The 10,790-nt window shown below is 34.8% G+C and overlaps 1 protein-coding gene across 2 annotated transcripts; it reads right to left on the bottom strand.

Annotated features, from left to right (window-relative positions):
- Positions 1 to 367: 367 nt before the first annotated feature.
- LOC107903901 (trihelix transcription factor GT-1) lies at positions 368 to 7,099 on the bottom strand. Of its 2 annotated transcripts, XR_005914255.1 has the most exons (6): positions 6,303 to 7,099; positions 4,695 to 4,733; positions 3,803 to 3,934; positions 3,322 to 3,546; positions 2,588 to 3,067; positions 368 to 1,108 (listed from the first exon to the last, which is right to left on the bottom strand). XR_005914255.1 is itself a non-coding variant. In XM_016830102.2 (5 exons), the coding sequence occupies exons 1-5, from the start codon at positions 6,877 to 6,879 to the stop codon at positions 2,865 to 2,867; spliced, it is 1,176 nt and encodes a 391-aa protein (XP_016685591.1). In that variant the 5' UTR covers positions 6,880 to 7,099; the 3' UTR covers positions 2,568 to 2,864. The 2 variants fall into 2 exon arrangements, 1 of the variants encoding a protein (XP_016685591.1); XM_016830102.2 differs by lacking the exon at positions 368 to 1,108 and having other exon boundaries at positions 2,568 to 3,067.
- Between the last annotated feature and the right edge of the window lie 3,691 nt (positions 7,100 to 10,790).

Below are 10,790 nucleotides of genomic sequence, written 5' to 3' on the forward strand. Positions count from 1 at the left end.
TGTTTCAATTTTTTTTTTTGACACAGGGATAGTTTACCTTGAAGTGGTGATTGAAATGTGAAAATTTGTACCCCTAGGTGAGGATAAGAAACCTCACCTATAAAGTGTTGAGTTATTCCTTCATTTTTCTTGAGAATTTTAGATCTTGTCCATTTTAGTAGTTTATTCTTCAGCCTTATTTCTAGTCTTAAAAGGGGTGTTGTAAGAATGAGAATCCTTAACTTTTTGAGGAAAAAAAAACTTCTTTTAATCAATAAATCAAGTAATAAAATTTTATTAACAAGTGCACGATAAAACAAATACATAAATACGAGAGTACAAAGCTATAAACATTTATTAGAGAAAATAAATCACAACGTTATGAATTAAACAAAATTCCATATCAATCTTTTGTTGCTACATATCCTTTTTACAAGACTTTACAACACTAGTATTTTCAAAAAGAATTTTTATGATCCACTTGATAGTGTTGCTGGGCCTCTACAATTTGAACAAAAGTCTTCTGGAGCGGTGTTATATGTCTAGCAATATCTTAATTCAATCATTCATTTCAACTTTAATAATTCTCATACAACACTATCATGCATTTTGCCCACTAAATTATTTTCTTCTTCTTGACACTTGTTTGGAGAAGTAGTTAACTTTATCATTTCACATTCTTTTCTCTTAATATTTTATTGAAAAATATATATCTTTTTTTTAATTGGCCTGTAAGAGATCATTGTACCTTTATTCCAATTCAAGGGCATTTCTCATCTAACATGTCATGTTCTTCCTTCCACCCCATAGCATGAAATCCAAAATAGTAGTACTAACATGGCATATTACCTTATGAAACACAACTAGACCATAAATTGCCAATGCACAACAGTTGTGTACCTTTGTCATCATTAGGATGTTGATTGATGAAGTACTGTAACACGCATACCATCCTTTCTCTTTAGTCATTCTATCAACTTGGGTAAGTTCAATTCCCATGAAATTGGCAAGTTGGTTTCTATATCCATATCCCCTCGTTTGCTTCTACAACACTTTATTTAAACTCGAGAAGTCTTAAGTGCAACAATGCCAAGTTGGCACCATGTCTGCTTCACCAAACATGAAACACCTATAAAGTTAAGCACCAAGATAAATTACATTACAAAATACAGGCAAATCAAGTTTCTAGAAGGGTAGGATTATGGGTTAATTACATATTTGGTCACGTAATTTGACTCCAAAGGATAAGGGCCGAATTGTAATTTAACACTATCCACGAAGGATAACATTCTCTTATTCCTCTCCCATCGCAGGCTTTAATAGGAAAGGGTTCAGTTCTAGGTGGTCATATTTCTCATGGCAATGCGAAGACTGCAGTCTCACAAATTCCAAAATACTCTACTTCCATATAGTGGAACAAGCCCAAGTTGATGTCTATTTTATGCAAGTGAATTGTGTGTGAAGAAACATTATGAGGGTTGGTTTGAAAGAAGGTAAATGCAAAAATTTAGATAAACTGGTATATACAGATAAATATATAATTCAACAAACCATACACACAAAACCTTGAGAACCCTAAGCACAAAGACTAATTCATGGCTAACTCTATAAATGGCCTCCGGTGAAGTCCCCAAACTGTTAGGAAGTGTGAAACAAAAATCTGACATGCTAGATGTGAATCACTCAAAATCAAGATTCATGACTAATCTTCTTTAAACTAGGTCTGATTAGCCACCCACAATATCTATCCAATTTTATTCAAGGGATCCTGAAAACAACGATTTAAGTCTACTTTGTACAATTATGTGTGGAAAGAAATTAACACCCTTACGTTCATTTTCAATTCTCCAAAACAACTAAAAGTTGATATCCACTCCATGCCCCAATTTTTTTTCCAAAAATGATTTATACCGAATTAATCAAAATAAAACTTGATTTTAAATAAAAAAAATATTTTCAATTTGATCCCCTTAAACACATTAACATTTAGTTTCTAATACTAAATTGAGAATTCAATTTAGTCCTAAAATTAAATATGAAACTGAAATCGAGTCCAAAACCATTTTGAATAAACTCAAAACTCCATTGACAATAGAACACAAAATTTGGGTGAAGTGGGTATCAAATGAAAATATTTAAACGCAAAAGCGAGGCAAGTTGCGGGTGTACAAAATTTGTCCATCCCCCCGATGTCAAATTTTTGCCCTGATTCAGTACACAACTTTCCTAAACAGATGTTCATCCATCCCATGTAATGCATATCCAAATATAAGTATGGAAATATGATACTCAAATTACGTTAGAATCTTGAAAAGAAAAATGATCATGCCCATACAAAATACATATTCGTTGAGTTCAAATAATATAGGTTGTACGATCATGTCCAAACTGCCGAGTGGTTTAGTCATTCTCGCAGAATTGGGGGGCGGGGTCGGGTTGCAATTACTTAGAAAACAAATTTTCTAAATTTTTTATAGAATTATATCCAAATATGCGATGGAAAGTCCATAGCATTGATATCATGCATTTCTAGAAATGTTTTAAGAAAATATGCAATAAAAAAGCAAAATAAGTTTCGAAATTTGGAGTTCAATTTCAAATTGCAGACCTGCAATTAATCTGAAAAGCATATTTACAGACAACGTACATCCAGGCTGCATGAACGGAACCGGCACTGGAAACTGGATCCGATGTCCTGAGAAGAAACATCAGACGACAAGCTATTTACAGCTGAGTGGATTAGTACAATGCAAACAGCATACAAATCTTTATAATGCAGCAGAGTGAATATTAGAATATCTGACATGCATACACGTATTGTCAAGAGCAACTTCATATAGCCTCTTGAGAGGGCTGCATTTGTGCAAAGCACAATGTACTGGTAATCAGCTCACTCCTCTATATATAGCATTAGGTCGTAAGTCGTCCATATTATCTATGCTTCTGTATCCATCAATATCCCTGAGACCTGTGTAGCCTCGACGGGCTAGGTATTCACGGTAATCATCTTCTGTGTAAAAAATCTTGTCCTCAGTGTGGACTGGTATATGATCTGACTCATCATAAAGGCACACTTTTATAGCCAAACCTGAATGCAGGAGGATGAAAATACACAAAAAATAAGTGAAAAAAGAATATTAGCAATAATGTGCACAAGACATGTTTGATAGCAAAATGAAGATGTCTTATAGTTAGACATCAATTCTGACCCGAACCCAACCTGGCCCAACTTGATTTGACCATAAAAAGTGGAAAACCCTAACAGAGAACGACCCAAACTCAAAATGCCAATCTCTAAATGACCCGAACTAAGTTGTCTGAAGGCATCCCTGAAAATGTTACCTTCATCAAGGTGGAGTGTATAATTCCCTAAAGGCATTTCCCTGTCAAAACTGCGTACTATATTGTCTTCATCCTCCAACCAAAATGATCGCTTTGTTCTCAATCCAAATGCAGATTTAATTGCCTCTCTAATGGCATCAGCAGTTCCATCTATACCGATCCTTCTGGTGTAGTCCCCGTACTTGACAGTTATAACCCTTCCTCCATATGACTGGCAGTCCCCACCTACCAAAAAAGGAGTGAAAGAAAATGAGAAGTCGATATACGAATTTTTATTGGATTTAAATTTTTCATCTTGGACAATATTTGGGAGATAACACTCCAAATCGAGTGTTTGCCACAATCACATTCATTTGAGCAAATATGAAGAAAAATGCCCCCATGATGGACCAACTAAACACCTGAATGTTATGCTACATGCAAAACCATCATATACTTTGGGCAAACCGGTTCCATAAAAATTCTAATTTACGAAACTTACCATTTCCCGGGGTCTCTCTCCAATTCCAAGGAGGAACTCCACTCGCCGCAACTGCATCAGCTGCAGTGATAGCAAGAGGATGTCCATCATGATCTAAACGTCTTTCAAGATTAAGTGTCGGCCTACCACTAGCTGCACACCAAAAACATAAGTGGAGGAGATGCATAACATTTCAAAGACACGCTATGGTGAATGGATGAAGACATGCTGCAGTAAAATGTTATTTGCTACAGATCAGGCAGTCTGTAGAGTATATGGTTCTTTGTTTTAACAGAAATGTTAATTCAGTGTGGAAGTGCAGCAGAATGCAAAATCAACATGCTTTCATTGTATAGCACCCCGATCTTATATATTCTCAGTAAAATAAAAACTCCACTGAAGTTGAAAACTAATTGAAGGCATAAGATTGTACAACCACACGAAGTCCATAAACAACATTTTAGCATTTAAGCCACAGAGAAAGACATGTATATTAGATGCAGCTAAAGGTTAATAAAGGTGACACAAATATCACATATTTATGTGCTGACATGACAAAATCCTTAAATGGAAAGATAAGGGCATAAAAGAGAGGACACTTTGGAGGAAAAAGTAGAGTCTTAAGTTTAAAACAATGCATCCATTTTAACTAATAATATGATTAGCAGGTGAGAGTACCTAAAGATGGCCAAATGAATATGATAGATAACAGGATATCTCTAATTATGCCATAAAAGCTCCTAAATCCAGGTGAGAAATTGATGAGGTATATAAGGTTGATGAGATTAAGGCCATGGCATCCAACAAATTCCATGATTTTCCCAAATTAACTGGACAAAAATATTACAACGAGATTAAAGAAGTGGAAAAAGCAAGATAAACCCAAAGAAAGCAAACTCGAATTACAACATACCTTCAACAGGACCAAATGAAATGCCAGCATCCTCAAAACCTGCAAGAGCCAAATCATATTGGTGAAGATCATTAAAATCACGATAATAGAACGAATGACTTAATATATGTTGCAGGTTAAGTATAGGAACAATAAAACTATCACTCAGCCTACATAGGGAACCCCCCACCCCAAGAGAGAGAGATTGAAATCCCCAAAAGCCTGATGCTAAAACTTATACACTGCTTTCAAGAAGCAATATGCAACAGCCAGATATGATGTCCAAGACAAAACCAGAAGAAACCATGTAACTGTAGAATGAACCTATGGAAAAATGGATGCGACAACATAAGACAACAGAAAGGAAATCGATAGACCATTATTGATAATCATCCCTACCTAAATAAGATTTTAATTCTTAATATACTGACATTCTCTTCCCATACTCCTATTGATGGTTGTATTCTAAACTTCAAAGAAACCAGAGAAGCCTACAGCCCTTATGAAATATCTTGGGGCTTTCTTTGCAGAATACTTGCTCATGATCTACCGAGCATGATTTATGCTTCAAGTATCATGAATGCCATATCGTATTTTGAAACGCACATTTGTTCTTTAGACATGATGTGTTGCTTTGAAAGCATATACAATACGTATTATATATTTAGCCATCTAAACTCCACGATAAACATATCATTTAACAGCAACATCTTTTTGTTGGTACCAACTTCACAAAGATACATGAATGCAAACAAACCTTCTTGTAAAGCACCCAATATAATCATCAACAAAAATGGAAGCGGACTCGAAGTCATGTCAAATCAAATAAATTCCTATAGTTAAATAACTGAAAGTAATCGGCTTCTCTTTTCCCTTGCCAGTAGCAATTCATAATAACCTCTTTAAGTCACTTTAGGAAGTAACTCTCAACATATTCAACCCCAAAAATTACGGCAGCTTTAAGACATGCTCAACTATTTATTTCTCTTGGAGTATCAGTGTCCAACTCCAACACAGTTTCAAACATAGATACAGGAATATCATCTTCTAAAAACCCACCAATAGCAATTAATAATACCCTCTTAATTCCCTCTTTAGATAGTAACTTTCAAACAAAATTAACCTCAAAATTTACAACAGCTTCAAGACATGCAACCCTCTTAAAGCATCCCTGAGCGACACATTTTCAAACATGGATACAAGTATATTGTGTTCTAAGGACCCAACAACAGCAACTCATAATTCCCTCTTTAGGAAGTAACTTTCAACAACTTCAAACTCAGGAAATTATAGCAGCTTTAAGCCATGCCCCGACTCTTCATTTTTCATTGCTTATCCATATCCAATACTCATGCCCCCCACATTTCAAACATGGATATACGGATGTCATCTTCTAAGGACACACAAAACACATGGAAAAAGAGAGAGTAAAAATTGGATATACTGTATTACTCAGGCACCCGTACCTGACACTCACATGAATGTTACTTAACATAAGAACATTTACCTTGAAAATCCATTAAAGCCCAAAACACCCAAAACAGATGTTTGAATAAAAATAAAGGCTTCACGAAGAATTGAACAAAAAATTCTCCACTTTCTAAAATGGCAAAAGAAAATAAGACATACCCTTATCAGCGAAATGCATAAAGGAATCGGGTTTAGGAGGAGGTGTCGGACTCTTGTAGGAATTTTTGGTCCTCTCCCTTAAAATCTCTTCAATTTCCTTATAATAAGACATCTTGGCCGACCCACTCCCTCTGTCCTGATGCTTAGCTTTCTTGAACTCTTTCAACAAGTTCCTCCACTTGTCGGTACACATAGTGGGGGATCTATCGAACCCTTTCTCTCTCATCTTAGCGGAAATCTGCTCCCACAAGTGCTTGTTGGATTTGGAAGTATTGAAAAGGCCGTCCATTTCTCTTCGGAAGCCGATAAGGCTACGGGTTTCGTCTTGAACCCATGTCTCGGCTCGTTTCTTGGGGGCTTTGACTTCAGGATCTTCGCCGCTGCTTTCACCTAAGATCATTTGCTGTTGCTGTTGTTGGTGTTGGTGGTGGTGGTGAGGAGGAGGAGGGTGGTGGTGGTGGTGGTGAGGTGGCAAATCCCCATTGGAGGTGACCTCGATGATCATGTCGCGGGGGGCGGCGGCGGGACCTTCCTCTTTGTATAAGTCAATAGGACGGGGTTTCTCCGATAAGTACATGGGTGTTTTGAATCTGAAGAAGAAGAAAGCGTAGAGTAGAAGGTTTGGGGAGTTTGAGAGTGAGCGTATGATAATATATTGTTTTCTAAGCGGACTTCCCTTTTCTTTCTCTTTGCCTTTGGGCGTTGCATTTGCTTTGCCTTTTTGCCCTTATTCTCTTTCCATTATTTTCTCTTCTAAACAATAAAATAACCCAATCCATTTAATCAGTATTATGATAAACACAGTTGAATCGCGGTGAGGTTATTTATTTTTATTGTTATAATTTATAAAATGTATGTTTATATTATTATTTATTTGTATATATTTAATTTTTTTCATGGTTGAATTGTGAATAGATGTTTTGAGATTAGTTTTATAAGTTATAAAATATATGTTTTATATTTTATTATATATCTGTGTATATTTTTTTTATTTTTTTTATAATTGAATTAACAACTATGGTTTTACTGATTCTACCCAATCAAATTCTTAGGGAATAGAATCGGTTTGAAACCCTACTCTATCTCTTTAAGATAACTTGGATAAAATATGAGATTAGTAGGGATAAAATAATATGTTTTTTGGTAAAATTAAATAATGGGTTACATAGAAATGTTAATAAATAAATTATCAGGAGTGCTTTTAATGATACATGCACAGATGGAGTGAAATTTATTAAATTTCATTCACTGAATCTGTCAATTTTTAAGTTTGGGAAATCAATAGACTTGCGACGACTTTTTGCATGGGATCTAGGCATTTCTGGGTTGAGATGCCTTTATGGCATTCAAAGATCTCTCTTAGCTTCGAAACGCACTCTGAATCACTCGATTTCGAGCTCGAGAGCTCAAGTTATGACTGTTTTAATAAAGATTGCGTAAGCAAAATTTCTGGACGTGATTATGACGGGAATTACGAGTTTCGGGCTTTTAATTCGAGTTTAAATCATATTGGGTTCAAGTTTTGGGCTTAATTTTTATTATATATGAGCCCAATATTGTATTTATCAGTTCTTATTATTTTATTATTCCAAATTTTTAATAATTATTAAGTAGTTTAAGTTATTTAGGAGTTTTATGTCAATAAGAAAGTTTAATTTAAAACAATTTTTCTAGATTAATTGGAATTCTAGTATACATAAGAATTTTATTTAGAATTATTTAGCTAGCCTATATATAGGCATTTGCATTGTACACAAATCACACAATTCATTATTATTCAACTTCTATTTTGAGTTAATAAATTCTTTTTTAAGTTTTTCCTTTCAAGAATTTCTCTTGAGTTTCTTTTAGATGAGTTTTAACAATCTTTTCAGATTGTGGGGATTATCTTCAAACTTTTTCTTGCCAAGTTTTCTATCTTGGAGGGGAAATTAGAGCTACTTGAAGAGGGTTGTGGATTCTTCGTGTATCCAAGGCTTCTTAGGACTTCTATATACCAAATTTTATCTTTCCCTCTATCTTCTTATTTTCTTCCTTATTGTTCTAATCGTAGATTTATTATTCTATTTTAATTATCTTAGTTATTTATTTTAATTGTTTTATCTTACATAGATTTGATTGTGTTTCAAGTTGTGTCAAAATCCAAGTTTCTTTCCCAACGTCTAGAGCCCTAAGTCAAATCCACGACTTGAACAAACTTTACGGTCCGCTTCTGCATTCATCCGCCCCATTATTTATCATTTCTTTCAAAAGCTCTTTCATCTCCAAAGGGGGTCATTAAACATGTGCAAAGCTTCATCACTTGATAGATCCATTTTTGTTAAAGCATCTGTTATTCAGTTAGCCTCTCTAGGAACGTATCTCAAGGACCATTTCTCTTTAAAGGTTAAAATTTGTTGAATCCTTCTTATTGGAGTGCTTTTTGGACTTTCAATCTTATTCTCGTAAATAGATATAACATTCTTGAGATTATTCGACTGAATGATGACCTCGTTATATCCTTGTTTTTGAAGAAGAAGTAAACCATCCAATATGCCCCAGAGCTTAACAATCGCGACTGAACATTTCCCTAAAAAGCGATTATAGCCCAAGATCCAGTCCCCTTCCCATCACATATTACTCCACCTGCAGCAGAGAAACTAGAACCAAAGTGGACAACACCATTAGTATTAAGGTAAAATACATACCTGAATTCGGATGAACGGAAGTTTGTTTTGTACTAATCTCTAGCGCTTCATTGTGGATAGAGATAAAATGTTTCACCCAGCTATACGAAAATCTAACATTTCCTCTAGATTCATAGATTTCCTTTGGAAAATGATCAAGTTGTTGTTTTTTCAAATGCACCATAGAATTAGCTCGAAGCAACAGGCCTAAGTTGAATCACTCATATTGTTGGCAGATTATGCTTGCAAATTCGAGAATAACCACTGTGAAATATTATCAACAAAAAAACGTCTAAGATGATTAGGAGGGATGATTTGATGCCAATTTTCCTTTGCAAAGGAACAATCCCTAAGGACATGTAAAATATCCTCAATAATATGACCACAAAGATGGCACGACTCATCTTGCGCAATACTCCTCCTAACCTTTTCAGAATTAGTTAATAGTCTTTGTTTTAAGATTAACCAGATGAACTATCTAACTTATTGGGCGACCAGGATTTTCCAAACAGTATTCCAATTACCATCCATCGAATTCCAAGACTCCTCCTTAAGCATACAATAAACACTTTTAACTAAGAATACATCTTTCGTAGTCCTAAACCAAGAAAGAGTATCCGGCCCTGCTGACTCTAAGGGTGGTGGAATACTAATGATCCGTTGGACTACTTCTTCTGGCAACCAAACTCTAAATAAATCAAGATTCTATGTGCCATTTCCCAAAACCATCTCATTAACCTTGCACTTAGGAGAGATATTTACATGACCTGAAATATACTTAATAAGAGGTCCCACATTAGGAACCCAATTATCCTCCTAACATAGAACGGACCACCTATCCCCAACAGACCAGATCATATTATTACGCAATAAAGGACAAGCCCTAGCAATAACTTTCCACAAATAGGAACATCTATTCCTCATAATACAGTCTGACATATCCACCTAAAAACCATACTTAACTCTAAGAACCTTGGTATAAGGCTTTAGTCTTAGTGATAAGGTTGTATCCAATTTTCAACATGAAAGCTTTATTCTGATCCCCCAAACATCGTATCCCAAGACCTCCATGTGATCTAGGCTGACAGATATTATCCCATCCAACTAAGGCCATTTTCCTTTTCCCGTCAGAAGCACCCCAAATGAATTGTCTTGCCAATTCTTCAATTGAGTCACAAATACCTTTAGGAATCAAATTCGACTAATATCAAAATAGACAACATGATAGTTTGTGCTAAAGTAATCCTCCCTACAAAGGAAAGTCTTTTAGCATCCCAACTAAAAAGACGGTTACAAACTCTCTCCACCAAAAAATTTAAGGTACTATTAGTAAATCTATTGTGAACAAGAGGAACCCACAAATAGTGACCCAAGTCGTTAACTTCTTGAAAACCAAGCATGTGATTGATATCTGTAACAGCCCATTTTCAGTAATGTCAAAAATAGTGGTTTTGGGATCACGACTCTGACTAGTGAGTTAATATTTTAATGTTTATTTAATGTCTATAAGGTTATTTTAAGGTCATTTTAAATTTTCGTTAAGAAATTTTAAAGTTTAAATGGTTAATTAATTAAAAATGACTAAATTGTAAAGGTTTTGAAAGTGAGATTCTATAAGTTAAATGGATTAAATAACCTTAGAATCTAAACTAATAGATTTAGATGGTAATTATACCAAACTTAAAGTTAGTGGATCTTTATGGATAGGTTTTATGGTAGTTTAAATGATTTTTAAAGGTCAAATTAGTAAATTAGTAAATAAAAGAAAAAGATAAACTAAAATAAAACATCAACTTCCTCATTCTGTCATTTGGAAATAGAA

The sequence above is a fragment of the Gossypium hirsutum genome, chromosome D05, assembly GCF_007990345.1.
Source record: "Gossypium hirsutum isolate 1008001.06 chromosome D05, Gossypium_hirsutum_v2.1, whole genome shotgun sequence".
NCBI classification, from domain to species: Eukaryota; Viridiplantae; Streptophyta; class Magnoliopsida; order Malvales; family Malvaceae; genus Gossypium; species Gossypium hirsutum.

What these genes read in the sequence shown, in the direction of transcription:
- LOC107903901 (XM_016830102.2), bottom strand. Translation starts at nt 6,879, where the DNA reads ATGTACTTATCGGAGAAACCCCGTCCTATTGACTTATACAAAGAGGAA. An exon ending in TATGCATTTCGCTGATAAGG is followed by an intron (nt 4,734 to 6,302) that starts GTATGTCTTATT and finishes TGGCTCTTGCAG; the next exon opens with GTTTTGAGGATGCTGGCATT. An exon ending in TACACTCCACCTTGATGAAG is followed by an intron (nt 3,068 to 3,321) that starts GTAACATTTTCA and finishes TCCTGCATTCAG; the next exon opens with GTTTGGCTATAAAAGTGTGC.